General features: G+C 38.7%; 1 protein-coding gene across 1 annotated transcript in view; it reads left to right on the top strand.

Moving 5' to 3' along the window:
- The window catches only part of PTPN13 (protein tyrosine phosphatase non-receptor type 13), a 112,340-nt gene that overhangs the window by 62,752 nt on the left and 34,894 nt on the right, over positions 1-14,694 (top strand). The window contains exons 8-16 of the mRNA XM_068187721.1: positions 2,017-2,112; positions 3,753-3,852; positions 10,098-10,317; positions 11,246-11,320; positions 11,430-11,604; positions 11,815-11,968; positions 12,101-12,239; positions 12,683-12,835; positions 14,186-14,368. Of these exons, the coding sequence (XP_068043822.1) occupies positions 2,017-2,112; positions 3,753-3,852; positions 10,098-10,317; positions 11,246-11,320; positions 11,430-11,604; positions 11,815-11,968; positions 12,101-12,239; positions 12,683-12,835; positions 14,186-14,368 (1,295 nt within the window). The remainder of the gene's footprint in view (positions 1-2,016; positions 2,113-3,752; positions 3,853-10,097; positions 10,318-11,245; positions 11,321-11,429; positions 11,605-11,814; positions 11,969-12,100; positions 12,240-12,682; positions 12,836-14,185; positions 14,369-14,694) is intronic.

The following is a 14,694-nucleotide window of genomic DNA, read 5'->3' on the forward strand; positions in this document are numbered from 1 at the left end:
GAAATCAAACACCCTGCAGAGTCCCATAGCACGCCACCACGTATAAACACTTGTCTCGTGGTTTAACTGCATATTTCTGTTTTACCATGGGTTTGGCTTTTTCAAAATTTAATGTCTCAAAGAACCAGAATGGAGCCATAATTTGTGTGCAATTTGAGAAGCCCTGGCTGCTGACTAAGTGGAAAAAAATAAGTCTGTTTAAAATCTCACACCATATTTTATTGTTCCCTCTCCATCATCTTGCTTCAAAGTCAGTTCAACAGACTTGAAAAACCTACAGCTAATAAAACTACTGGGAAACAAGGGGTCTGGTTTTAGTTAAACATTTCAGTACTGTAGCTCCAGTGTTCTGTGTGGATTGATGCCTCACTTAAGGGCTAGGAGCATTTTGAAAACACATCTCCAAAAGCTACCCACTGAATTTGGATTTATTTCCCATGGTAGGCAAGTAATTGCTAGACTGGGGGCAGATTTCTTTGTTGTAAAATCCACAGCGTTGAAAGTAGCCATTGTGAAAGATCGAAGCAACCTCACTGCTCCCACACAGCCCCAGTGGATTCTTTTGATCTTGCTGTAGGTCCATACTGCTCCTTTGTGAGAGTAGTGTAAAATGTTCTTTGGTTAAACTGGGTTTTATCATGCTAAACTGCAATGGGCTGGTGAGACCTGTTGGTTTCTTGAGTTGATTTGCAGCATTGCTTACCTTTCCCAGTTTTCTTAAAGATTCCCTACAGGAATGAGGTGGGTGAAAATGGGGGAAATACTGGCTTTTAAAGAGGAAGACTTTGGAAACAGTCCAAAGTGAACATAAACTAGTTCTTGGAGTACTGCATTATCTTACTTCTTTTCATGCTTTTTTCCTATTTGGAATTTTTCCTACTTCTGTAGGAATTCTATATGAGTAGTGTTGTTGACTAACCTGTCATCTGACCTAATAGAAGTTATTAGGTCAGCAGGTTTATTGTTCCCTCAGAATTTTTCACCACATATTTGTTTTCTGGACTTGGAAAGTTGAAACTTCTGATTTCCTTGTTGCAGCCTCCACAAATATCTTCTCATATGTTCCCCATTTTGTATTCTTGGGTTGCATATTGCTTGCTGTAGTGACTGGCACTTGTTTTCACAGCAGTTACATGTGTTTTTTCTATATCACTGCTTTTGTTTTCAAAAACATTAACTATAGTCAGACCAGAAATATTTCCTTCTGCAAATAAGGACACCTGAGGATTTTGTCTCACTTTGACAGTGAAGCATTGGTATTCCCAAGATGTAGAGACTTTTTTTGGTGTGTGTGTGTTCTGCTTTTATGCACATTCTGTGCGTGTTGTTGGCTAGTGCTTAAGAAAGTTCTGGGAGATGGTTGCAAATGTCAAGTACATACCACCTTCTGTGGAGTCCTTTGCTCCAGTATGTTATTTATGTAATCCCCTGAGAGTGGGAACTGAGACTGCTGTATTGATTTCACATCACATCAGTTTAGCTGTTCTGGTTAATTAAATACCCTCTAGAGGCTTACTAATTGATTGTTAATCATATTTTGTGGATGTCAAAGATGAGCTGAATTATAATTTTCCAGTGCTTGCTTTATCTCTCTGGATATTTTTCTTTTCACTGGTTGCAAAGGAACCAGGGACTGAGTTCTGGTGATTGCTTTTTACATGCAAGAGGTACACACCAAACACTTGCACCTGGTTTGTTTGCAGTAGGGATCTGTTTTTGTCTTGGGTCTCAATGGGGTTTTTTTAATACCAGTTTTAACTTGGGAAGTGATGTTGAGGGAAGCTTAGAGGAGGTGGCTGTATTGGGATAGTCAAGAGTGGCCAGGCTGACCACAGAACCCTCAGGCCACAGGAACAGGACTGCCCAGCATCCCCTGGGTATTTACTTTTAGATTCCATAGCCACAGGCATTTTAAAATTATTTGAAAATATTTTTTTTTAATTTCAAATGTTTGTGTTTGATTTTTACATTATGACTGTTGCTTTTTACTTCTGATACTCTGGTTTAAACTTTCAGAGCCTTTGAGAAGGTACAAATCTTATCACAGCGATGTTTATAGTACTTCGAGTGAAAGTCCATCTGTTATTTCTTCAGAACCAGATTTCCGGCAAGGTAAGACCTATGTTTAAAAACAACTGACCAACCAACCAAAAACCAAAGAAACAAAAAGCCTAAAGAAAAACGTTTGAGATGAAAACCAGACACCAAAAGCCTTTAGTAGGAGTCTTGATAATTGTCCTGATACAAAGTTCTAAGATGATGGAATTACAACATCATGTACAGATCAGCATAATGTGCAGTCTGTTCAGAAATGAGTTTGACATTTAGCACTCTGGGAGGGAACTTGGTAGGAAGCGCTGCAAATAGTTAACTTTTCACTAGAAGTGTTCTTTTTTAAATAACATGCTGCAAAAAAGTGATGGAGTTGTTGTTAGTGCACAGTAACTGAATTACAAAAGCTTTATATGGGACCTCCATGGTATAATTTTATCAGTGGGCTTTACTAAGAGGGTGAAGTGGTTTATATGCCAAGGATTTCAGTGTAATGCTAGTCCTACATAGTACAGGCTCTTAGTAAGATAAATTTAAGTAGTTTCTATTAAATCAATCTCTTGAAAAAGCAGGAGATGATACGAAGGATTTTTTGCTGATGTATGGCAGGAAGAATCATCTTTCCAGAATCATTATAAAAAATGGAGACAAATCGTTTGGTGAAAATTAGGAAACAAAATAATTGTTAGGAAGCTGCAGTATAGCTGCACTATATGTATTCTGTATGCACAGAATTCCAGTTCAGCCTCCACATACTCGCTGCTATCTCAACCTTCTTTGTCATTGTCTGTCCTTGTGCTTACTGAGCCAGAAGCCTGAGGAGCAGTAACAAATATAGAGGCTCCTGTAATTTCCCTTTGCTTGCTTGCAATTTGGAACAGACTGTTTGTGTTCCAGTCCAAAGTCAACAGCTCCTAAGTTTTACAGGCAAGATAGAGCTGCCTTCTAGTAGTAGCATATCTGGGCTCAGTGAAATGACTGTTAGAAAAGCCCTATTTCTAAATCAATGTGGCTTTAGTGTGTTCTGCAAGAGCTCTCCTGACAGCTCTGTTTGCTGAGGGTACAGTAGGAGGGGGAAGTGAAGTACTGTGCAAAATCAAGCTCGAAATGTAGCATCTCAGGTGCTGCTATAGGAAGATCTCCCAGCAAAAGCTGTAACTTTACAAAGAGAATCACAGGTTAATGTATTGCCAAAAGGAAAAAAAACCTATAAATTATAATGATGAGTCAGATTCCAGGGATAAGGATTAGAAGTTCAGATACTGCTTTCTTAGCTCCTTTTTTTTGTGTACTGGATGCATAGTTAACTAGCTGCTCTCTTTCTGGTTTGGAGTAGTTTTGTATGATGTCTCTGCCATGTTTGTCTCAACTCATGGCTGACAAAAAAGAGATGTTACCTTGGGAAGGGGTCTATGCAATTGCGTGGAGTTTATTATGATTTCTTTTAGGCCTTCCTTAGTATTCTTCTTCAAAGGACTATCGGCTATTTTTGTTGGGGTAAAACTGTAAGATAGCTCTGAAAACTGAAATCATCTTCATGGTGTTAATTTGTTTGATACTGTAGTGCAATTGTGCAGAACACATAAATTCTTTTCCTTCTGAGTAATCTCATATGGCTGATAAATCCTTGAGGTTTAGGTGTGATTACTCTCTGTGCTTTGTTGCCCAGTCAGGTATTAATTTGTCTTTTGGTTTGCTAGCGAGAAGAAATGAAGCTTTCAAGAGAGATGATGCCAGTGGTGTGTTATCAGGTGCTGATGATATCTCCACATCAAGTCAAGCTAATTCTCAGAGAACAAGGTAAACCCTCAAAACAATATGGCTTTTTCTTTATCAAAGAATGTATTCTAAACCTGGAGGTGAAGTTTGTCACTCCCATCTCTGCTTCTGGTTAAGATTAAAAAAACAAGGCATGTAATACTGGAATGAAAATAGCATTTCAGAATTATATATTGCAATCTGAAGTAAAAGTCTCATGATGCACTGTAATGTAGAGGTGAGTTGGGTGCCCACATTCATTTCCCATGTTTAATGGAGACTGGGTTGAAGTCAGTTTGTTAAGACTGTTAGAAGGTCAGAGGCTATGTTCTGATTGGAAATATTTAATTATATTTTAATCATACTTTTCCAGAATAAAGTTTTTGAAATTACTGATATTAATACAGATTTGTTTATGGTTTTTTTTTCATTTAATAAGGAAATGGAAGCATGCTTATTTCCTTGAAATAACTCAAAAGCCATACATTTGGTTTGGTTGTTTTGGCAAAATCTTTAGTTCATGGTTTTGTGTTTGGATTCTTTTTTTTTTAATACCCCAGCACTTATTAAGCAGGCCAATTCAGTAACAGTTTATGCTTTTTGAAAATTAGTTTGCTGTGTAGTGTATTCAAATATAGCACCTGTGTGAATTTCATTTTTACAAATATCATTCATCAATACAGCTTTAAAAAGTAGGTTCTTCGAAACTTTGAACATCACTTTTGATACAGCATCTTTTTAATACAGGAGAAGCATATCTTGCCATATCTTTTACATTTTGAGAATGGTTCCAACTCTAAAGGTTTGAAAATTTTTATTGACATTGACCTTTTGGATTTAACAGTTTCATCTGGTCCCTGCCCGATCCCTAATCACCTTGGAATATTTTATCAAAATGATGCAGACAATTTTTGTAGCAAGGGGTAAAAAAATAAAGGCACATCTCCTTCTTGCCCTCTTCCCTTGTCACATCACAGCAACAAAGCCTTCCCTTGGCAGCTTTTTGCTTTGTGTGCTGTAGATCAGGAGCAATATTGCTGCTGTGCTCAATATTCTAGGGTATTTATGTTTTTGGCATATGTTGGAGGGGAATCCTGCTCTGTCCTAATCAAGAAACTTGGAAATGTGTGAAGATTGGGCCTGTGCTGGGTGATGTGACACTGCTGGTGAATGTGTCCTCCATGTTCACTTAAAGCAAAGGGTAAATAGGGCTTAGAGCCGTGCTTTGAACATGAAGATGAAAATAAATGAGTGTCTGCTCCTTGCACTGTATTGTGTGCCAGAAGTGGATCTGGGTAAGGCAGGGTCTCAAATGACCTGCATGGCAGGGCAGGTGAGCACGAGAAGAGTTCCTTGGAGGTCGTAGAGCTTTTGGTTACCTCATTTGATGCATTGGTTTCCTTACTACCTGCACTTTGCCTGAGAAATGCCAAGTCATCTAAAAACATTTATATTGGCATTTCTGGCAGGGAAGAAGTATTTGGGTGCAGCTTAACTGAGTCCACACAGTTTTGTTGTCAGGAATATGGTATCTGTGTAATGCTGTATGTGTTAGTGGTGTCCAAGCAGTTGTGGGAATCCAGCCTGTCTTCACATAATGTATGTGCTTTTATGGCAGACTTCTAAGGGTTACTGGTTTATATTCCATGTAACCCTAATAAAGAACTGTACATTTTTACTTTGTGCTTCAGGCTGTTTTAGCACCACACTAAAATGACAAATCAGATTATTGCCATGGTATGTACAGAAACAATATATAGCTTTCTTATTTGCCCTTTTTTATTATTTTGTTGAAAACTACTGAGTCAACCTTCCTTCTGCTTTGCCTGGAACCCAGGAAATTGCCCGTTCAGCACCGTAGTTATGCTTCCAAATAAACCAGCAGTAATTTGCGGATGCTGATAGAGAACTTCTGTTTCTATTTAGAAAGTATTTCAGAAACAGAAAGTAGTATGTGGTATGTAAATGAGTCACATTGTAAGTGAGTCATTGTTGTAAATGAATCAGGCCTGTTATGCAAGTGAAAATGCTGAGGTGAAGCAGCACATAGTTTCTCATGGTTTGTTTCACATTATTTTATATTACTCTGTTAAGACTGTGATGGATGTGAGTTAATGGATGTAATTTAATGGATGTAATTTGTATATGTGTGAAATCTAGAAGGAAAATATGTTTTTCAAGCACAGCATAGACTTACCTGTCGTACTTAGCAATGGAATGAATTTACATGTATATAACTATATACAGTATTTTTTTTAATCTCCTGTATCCTTGACCTCCACTCTGATACCACTGCACTTGCACAAAAATATGGTAGGTAGGTACCACAGGTAGTTATTTACTGGTTTTCATAATTGTTCACCCATTTTTATAGGTGAAGAAGTTTGGGGTTTTTTTCTTAATCTAACTACCAGACAGTACGTATATCCAGGATGAAAAAATAAGGCTGCCAGCTAGTTTTACTAGCTTTTTTTGCAGACCTACTGAGAAACAGGACGGTAGCCACAAGCAGAATTCAGTCCTGTACTAATACTTACACCTCCTTTACTAATATGAGTTGAATAGACAACAGTGTGCTCTCTCTATTGTACTACAGCAGCTCCTAAAAGATTCCAGTACTAACAAGTGTGAAAGGAGTTCCATCCAAGATGGTAGGTAGTTAAATGGGGGATTTCTAAGAAAATAACTTCATACTTTTATCCAGGACATTGCATGTTGCTGCTCTAAAATGTCCTGTGTTGTAACACACCATGACTTTTATAGATTCAGAAACCTTGGGTCTCAGAGTAAAACTGGTGATAACAAGTAGTTCCAAGGAGCAGGGGCTCAGTGTTTGCATGCTTTGGCTGGCCATTTGATTCCACAGTTTGGGGAAGTATATGCGGCTTAATCCATTACTTAAATTCCATCAGCACTTGGGAGCATATTTCAGTGTCTCTCTTACATTCAAGAGATACCATCTGTACTTCAGTACATATTAATTTTACTGCTCCTGTGGCATATTCTTAGAGCCATATCCACAGAATTATTCTGATAAAATTGAGTTGTAAATCAAATAGGAGGATTTGGATTTGAGGGAGGTTTCTTTTAAAAGAAGCAGCAAAGCTGTTCAGAGTTATCAGAAGGTGCAGCTTGTGCTGTTTGGGTGGGCTGGCCTGATGTTAAATTAGCAGGAGCCATAGACATTCAGTATTACCCTTCTTGTGGTCTGTGACTGTTGTTATCCTTTAAGCTTCTTGGAATGCATTCCTTGTGGAAATGGCTTGTGTCTTGTTTCCTCTCTGCTTCTTATATTCCTTGGGATTTTTCCTTTTTTACTTCTGTTTTCTTTTTTCTTCCTTTACTATTTCTTCCTTTTTCTCTCTAGGAGCAGCAGCTGACATGGATCTCTTCCTTCTGTTGCCCTTTCCTTCCAGTAGATTTCATTTTCATATCCTTCCTGCCTTACCAAAAGGCATCCATCTTTCTCAGTCTATTCCTGACCTTCCCACTGCACTAATCATTAGGGAATGCCTACCTGCTTCCCTTCTTCCAACTTCCTTCTCTGATCCAATACCTGCTAATTTCTTGGTAAGTACACGAGGTGAAGAGAGAATTAATTCACTTCCCTTTTTTTTTCAAGCGTCAGCCTTCCAGGTTTGTGCTCCCCTACTATCTGCAGGTTAATAAGCAGCTGTGAGGTTCTGGTTTGCAGTCAGACACTGATGAAAATACAGAGTAGCAGCCAAGTACTTCTCTGATGAAGCACCACACAAAACACACTTCTGTGATGCTATCTGTTAGGAATGTAATTTAGACTCTTTTTTAAATTTCTTTCTTCCAGTAATAACACTTACATATTCAGAATTTCACAAATGAGCTCTCCTCATTTCAACAGTATTTCCTTTTCTGTAGGAGAGGTGCATTTCTTGTCTTGGAACCTAAAGACTGAATCATGTTGTTCCCTCCCCATGAAAACTGGCAGTCTGACCAAGACAGAATTCATTTTACTGACCCAGGATGCTGAAACATGCAGATTTATGTTTGGTGATAGTACTTATGTACTAAGGAAAATTTGTAAACCCTTAGGTTTTTGAGTTTCCTCCAGGGACACCCCACACCCACCCCGATTTTTAGAGAAATTATTACATGTCAACAGAGATGATAAAACCAACCTAGTGATAAAAACTTCTCATTGCTGCTGTTGCACAGGGCTGTATGTTTTTAAACAGAGAAGATATTTTTCTGCAGTAGGTGTTTTTACAGTAGCAAGTTTTTAGATAGAGCCAGTTGCAACATGTCTTTGTCAAATGTCTTGATAATTCATAGATATTTATGTTCAGAAAGTGTTTTTGTTTTATTTCAGAGCCCATCCTTAGACCTTGATCTGAAGGGTGCTTGTGGGTGTATTTAACTTAGGGTTTTGTCAATATTCCCATATATGTTGATCCTAACAAGTTTCCTTATGGGGAAAAGCTAAGCACGTGCACATGTGTTGGCAGGTCTGAGGCCTTTTCTCAGTTCTTTGTCCTTTTAGGTGCATGTTATTCAGTCTTATGTAGAAAAAAAACAGAGGAGGGAGAAGGGAAAAAATTCTGTGAAAGCCCTGCACAGGGGAAAGGATAATGGGCTTACATTAATACATTTGTTCCATAACTACTCTGTATCTTCCCTGAAATTTCCTTTGAGGAACTTTAGCATTGTTCCCTTATATTTAACTCTTCTTATTTTAAGGCTGGTTTTGTGTGCTAACCAATGATACTTTAGTATTAAAAGTATTGGTATTAGTTAGTAATGCTGTAAAAAGATGAAAATCAAATTTGAAATCACATCCACAGTTTAGCATAGGCAAGTGTACTGTCTTGGACAGGTGCGTTTTTCTCTTTGTTTTTTAACAGTTTGTCACTCATCAAATATATCTTTAGATTCTCCTCAGAAGCAGGTATATAAATGTAATACATTTATTAAAAGTCTGTATGTTACCATACTACATAGGGCCCTGTGTCACTCAGTGCAGGATTACTCTCTATTTATGTGTATTTCTAAACCTGACTGCAATGATACACAGGCATCTAAACATTTTCTTTGCTTTTTCATTACTCAGTTTGGGTGGTATGCTTAACACTCAGTTTGGAATTGCCAAATAATGGGCTTTTTTCATGAAAGGCACCTTAGTTTCCTCTGTCCATTTTTGTTTAAGAATTACCTCTGTATAATTATGTTAACGGGGGAGAACATTGCTTATTCTTGGTTTAGGATTTCTACAGAAGGCTCAATGGGTTTTTGTTTAGTTCAGGGTTTGAAGGTGTTTTTCTGTAAGTATGGGTCAGAGAGACGGGGAGTTGAGGTTGGTTGTTGTTTTTTGGGTTTTTTTTTTTTAATTTCTGTCATTCACATTTCCTAGCCAGCAATTTTTTTTTTTTTCAAATTAAAAATGGCTTTTTTTTGCCCAAACAGGATGTGAATTTCTTTCCTTATGTGAAGAATGAGACTGATAGGATGTTTGGGATCGATACTTACAGAAAAGAAATTGCAGATATGTTGCTGTGTTTTTTGAAATTCTGATGCATTTTTGTTTGTTTTTCTCATTTTTCCTTCAGATTATAAATTTAGACTCTAATTTAGTCATTGGGGTGACTATGTATCAGCCAAGCCATTCTTGGGAATTAAAAAAAAAAAAAAAAAAAACTATGTTCAGCAAAATAAGGTTATGGAAACATTAGTATATGATATTTAGAATACATTAGTATATAGGATGTTTTTACATAAACATTTTAATGTAAATATTTCAAGCTGTATTACTTCCCAGGAGAAATCAAAGAATAAATATCAGGTCCATGCAAGCAGAAAGTGTTGAAGCAATATTTACTTGGAGAAATCACACAATTATTTCATTTTTTTCCTTAATGACATGTTTTTGAGTGTGCCTTTTTCACAGTTCCTACATAAACACAGAAATTAAGATATTTGCGAAGCATTAATACTTTTCTTCTTGTGCATCTACTAATTTTGCACTGATTCACTGGGTTTGTAGTGTTGAGTATTTTTTCAGACTGCAGCTGAGCCTTTCTTTTCATATGAATAAATAAGGCAGTTCTGCAGGCAGCTGCAGAAACCTGGTGTGTTTGCTTATTTTCTACAGTGATGGATTGCTGCACAGAGGTAACCTGGCTGCCAAATAAATGCGTTTAATGTGGTATTTGATGGCTGCTGTTTGTGCTCCGTGTTTCCACTTGGGGATGTGCTTAAAGCAGCAGAATGTCTTAGGCATACCTGCTAATCTGTCGTCCCTTCTGACTGTCCTACAGGCAGCATGAAGCACCATTTGAAGGCAAACTAATAAGTCAAGAGGTGATGCTGAAGCGGCAGGAAGAAGAAATGATGCAACTGCAAGCTAGGATGGCTCTGAGGCAGTCCCGGCCCAACCTCTACCCCGGGGATGCAATTAGATCCTCAATGCTTGACATCACCAGAGACCCACTGAGGGAAATAGCCCTGGAAACAGCCATGACACAAAGGAAACTGAGGGTAATGCCCTGAGCTCAGGTGAACTCTTGTTTTCATTGAAATAGAGCAGTGTCTTGACTGAAACTCTTGTATGTGGGATTCATAAACTGGGTCCTGTAATAAACAGTCATCAGGAGATGAAATACCAGGTGTGTGGTGTTGGCCTACTTTCACAGGGTAAAACTTCTGAGATTTTGTGGCATTAGTGGCTACAGAGCCTCAAGTGGCATCAAGAGATGCTAAAACAGAAGGCTCAACAATTGCATCAATTGAACAATATAGCATCCTAACAAAGGTAAGGCAGAGGTTTTCTCCTCTGTTCTGTGGTGTTTTCAGCCACTTCATTTTCATTTCTCTTTGTGGAATGTGGATGTGCCTCGGCAGCATCAGAGGTTATTAAATGAACAAGTTGGGAAGGTAAAGAGAGAGAGCATTCATTTGGCTCATAAGTTCACTTGAATCCTCTTTACTTTCCCAGCTGTCTTGGTATGTGGTTGAAATAGGGAATTACACACAAAGACGGGGACAGAGATATATGGGTAAACAGTGTCTGATGTGTGGAATAGATGATGGATTGATGCCCTCTGCTGCTACTTTCCATTAAGAGGATTTTTTTTTTTTTTTTCTGAGTAAGGATGGGAAAACTTGAAACAAGACTCAGGAACTTGCTGCCCTAATGCAGGGTAATAACTCCCGTATTAAGATCCATCACATTAAGATGAGTTAGTTCATGTAGGCTTTAACTAACCATGTTGATTCCCCTCTCTGTTCCTTAACCCTTAAGAGGTTTTTGTGAAGATGTTTTGCATATAGTAAAGAGTAGGTAGCAGATAATTGCCAAAATTTAGCCTTTGGTCCCTCTTTTGCATTTGCAAGGCAGGAGTTAACTGTGCCCCAGCCTGTTGTTCCAGCAGCACAGTGTTCATTCATACTCTTTTGTGATTTGCAGAATTTTTTTGGCCCAGAGTTTGTGAAAATGACGATTGAGCCATTCATCTCCTTGGATCTACCAAAGTCTATCTTGGTAAGAAAGGGGCTGTTCAGCCATCTGTGGCAGGGGAAGTATGTTAAACCAACAAATGTGTTTTTATCACAAGTGTGAATGCTGAGAGATTTCATTTCATAAAATCCAGACTAAGAAAGGCAAGAGTGATGACACCAGACGAAAAGTAAATGTGATGCTTCTGAGTGGGCAGAAGCTGGAGCTCACCTGTGATACCAAAACAATTTGTAAAGATGTCTTTGATATGGTTGTTGCCCATATTGGCTTGGTGGAGCATCACTTCTTTGGATTGGCCACTTTAAGAGGTAAGAATAACTGCTAAATTTTTTCTTCTGCCCTTATTCAGTCTTCTCTTTAAGAGATATTGTGCTTATTAAGTCATTGTTACTCACTGGAAAACTTAGCTGTTCAATGCTCAATTTCAGAGTTATAAATCTGGTTTTTATCCTCCATCTCGTGCAAATACTTGGTTTTCATGCTTTTACCCTCATGCTTCTCTTTAATGTTTGTGGCAGACAATGAGTTTTTCTTCGTGGATCCTGACATAAAGCTAAGTAAAGTAGCTCCAGAAGGATGGAAAGAAGAACCAAAGAAGAAGAACAAGCCTCCTGTCAACTTCACTCTGTTTTTTCGCATAAAGTTTTTTGTGGATGATGTCAGTCTCATACAGTGAGTGTATGAAATCTTTTATAGCCCCTTAAGCCCTAAAATTATGGACAGAAATTGAGAATTTTCAGTACTGGAGTACCAAAGGTGGTGTGGGGGGTTTTTTCATGGTTTTCTTTTATATTCCTGTTCTAGGCACACGCTGACTTGTCACCAGTACTACCTGCAGTTGAGGAAGGACATCCTAGAAGACAGGATGCACTGTGATGATGAGACAGCCTTATTATTAGCATCCCTAGCACTCCAAGCTGAGTATGGAGATTACCAGGCAGAGGTACATCATCAGTTACACCTTTGATCTTATTGAGCTGCGATCTTGCTGCTTCATTAAAGACTGGACTGTGCTCTGCCACAGGTGCTCTGCAGCTCTGCCCCAGACTGGAAGCTCAGCTGATATGCTCTTGGCAGGTTTTACTGTGAGCAGGTGTTCCTAAAGTCTAACACAGCTAGTTGCAGAATTCAGTGCAAGATCTGGACGTTAAAGCCTTTTGTTTTCAGTGGAAGTGGAGTCAGGCTCGAATATGGAGAAACTGATATGAATTAAGCTGCGGGTCAAAATGGAGATTGTGATTCCTTCCCCTTACTCAGAATCTTACAATTTGTCGTAATGTACAGTTGTTTGTAAAAATGAATGTTTGTGCTTCAGTTGTGCTCATAGGGTATGGAAGTACGTGGAGGTATATGGAAGTGCCACCAGAACAATGTTTTGTGTTGCAGGTGCATGGCTTGTCCTATTTCAGACTAGAACACTATGTCCCAGCAAGAGTGATGGAGAAATTGGATCTGTCCTACATCAAGGAAGAGCTGCCAAAACTGCACAGCACTTACGTGGGTGCCTCTGAAAAAGAGACAGAGTTAGAATTTCTGAAGGTAAGTGGGCAACAGTTGGCTTCCTTCATCTGTGGCTTAAAAATTCCCTTGTTGGAATATGGGTGCGTGGACTTCAAGTGACAGCACAGTAAAACAACTCGGGCTCTGAGTAACACTGAAAGGAAGAAAGCAGAAAAGATTTTGTCCAAAAGACACATTGTAATAAGCCAAAAGAAATTGTAACAGATGGGATGTTCTCTCTCTTTTTTCCAATCGGTAGTGTTAGCTCAAGCCAGCTGAAAAGCAGCTACCGATCAAGCTATGTTTGCTCTAAAGGAAGCAGTGTTTATGAGGCAGCATACCCTGTATTCCCCATGTCTTTTGTGCTTTCTGTAGAGGAGAAAAAGCTCATAAATTACAAAAAAATTTGTTACAGCTAGTACTTTGTGTGATGCTTGGTATGAAGCAAGCCAGAAGCACTGCCAAGGAGAATTTTTTGTGCAGGTTCTATGTAAGATGATAGGAAAGCCATTATCCACAGATACATTTGGATTATTCTAAAAGGACCCATTGAAAAATCTAATGATAGTGTTTGCTCGTGGAGTAATAATCAGGTTCTCTCTTGATCAAAATGAGTTCAGGAAGCGAAGGATTGCTGCTGAAACACCAAATAACCATTACACTGTAATTTCGCAGCCACACTACAGTTCCACCATTTCTGAGTTTGTGATGGACGAGGCACTCAGCTGACTTTGTCCATTCCAAGCCTGTTGCTCGTTTTACAGAAGTGTTCTTGTAACTTAGCCACAGAGAACAAAGTAGGGGACATGATCCTAGCTAAAACCTAGCCTGGCTGGGGGTGTGGTGGGGGAGCAGCTAGATTCCCTTGTTTGATTCATTCCATCAGTCCCTTACACCAGTACTGAAGAGACAACAGGGATGAATAACTGGGAGTGCAAAGTGAATGAAACTGCATGTGGTACCTTAATATGATCACAGAACTGCAGTGTTAATTTAATTCTGCTTTTAAAAATGTGTAAAGAACAAGTGCATCTGTCTAGTTACAGTCCCTTGCTAACAACTGCTTTGTGTAAGTTTGATTTACTCACATGTGTTCTCTGTTTTTGCTTTCCCTGTTTGATTTTACTAAACACTGGGTTCATTTGCTGTAGTCTGGCAGGTCCAGAGGTACCACCAAGTCTTAAAACCCTCAATGTGTCTGTAATAATATCTGTAAATCATAAGTAAATGGAATCACCAGGCAGAAAGAATTACTTTGCTAAAATATCTACATTTATATGCACATGTGAAAACATTTATAGAGAGATATATAGTACTCATAGTGGTATAGAAACTTGTAATGGCTGTAAATTCATACTCATAGAAGTTTCGTTGCATTGATCTGTGCAGTTGTGTCAGAGGCTCACAGAATATGGGGTTCACCTTCATCATGTGCTGCCTGAGAAGAGATCCCAAACAGGAATCCTTCTGGGAGTGTGCTGCAAAGGAGTTGTCATTTTTGAAGTTCACAATGGTGCCCGTACACCTGTACTGCGCTTCCCATGGAGAGAGACAAAGAAAATATCCTTTAGTGTAAGTTGGTCTCTTTTCCTGTGTGTGTACACACCTATATTTGTGTCTCCAGTTACTGTGAGGTTTTTGTTGTCTATTTTTGCAAATTAAGCTGCTGTTTTACAGCACAGTCTAACTGTGGTTTGTGTGGCTGTTGTATTATGGGATTGAAATAGGAGTTTTCATGTTTTAAAGGTTTTATTTTTTTCCTTAACTTGCATGGACAAGCATAGTGAAGGAGCACCAGACTGAGACTCTTGCAATAGAGGATTGAGTACAGGCAAATGCCAGTACTCAGTATAATTAGGAGATGCACCTATGTTGCTTTTAAGTTGTATTTCCAAGAG

This window comes from Anomalospiza imberbis, chromosome 4 (genome assembly GCF_031753505.1).
Source record: "Anomalospiza imberbis isolate Cuckoo-Finch-1a 21T00152 chromosome 4, ASM3175350v1, whole genome shotgun sequence".
In the NCBI taxonomy this organism is placed as follows: domain Eukaryota; kingdom Metazoa; phylum Chordata; class Aves; order Passeriformes; family Viduidae; genus Anomalospiza; species Anomalospiza imberbis.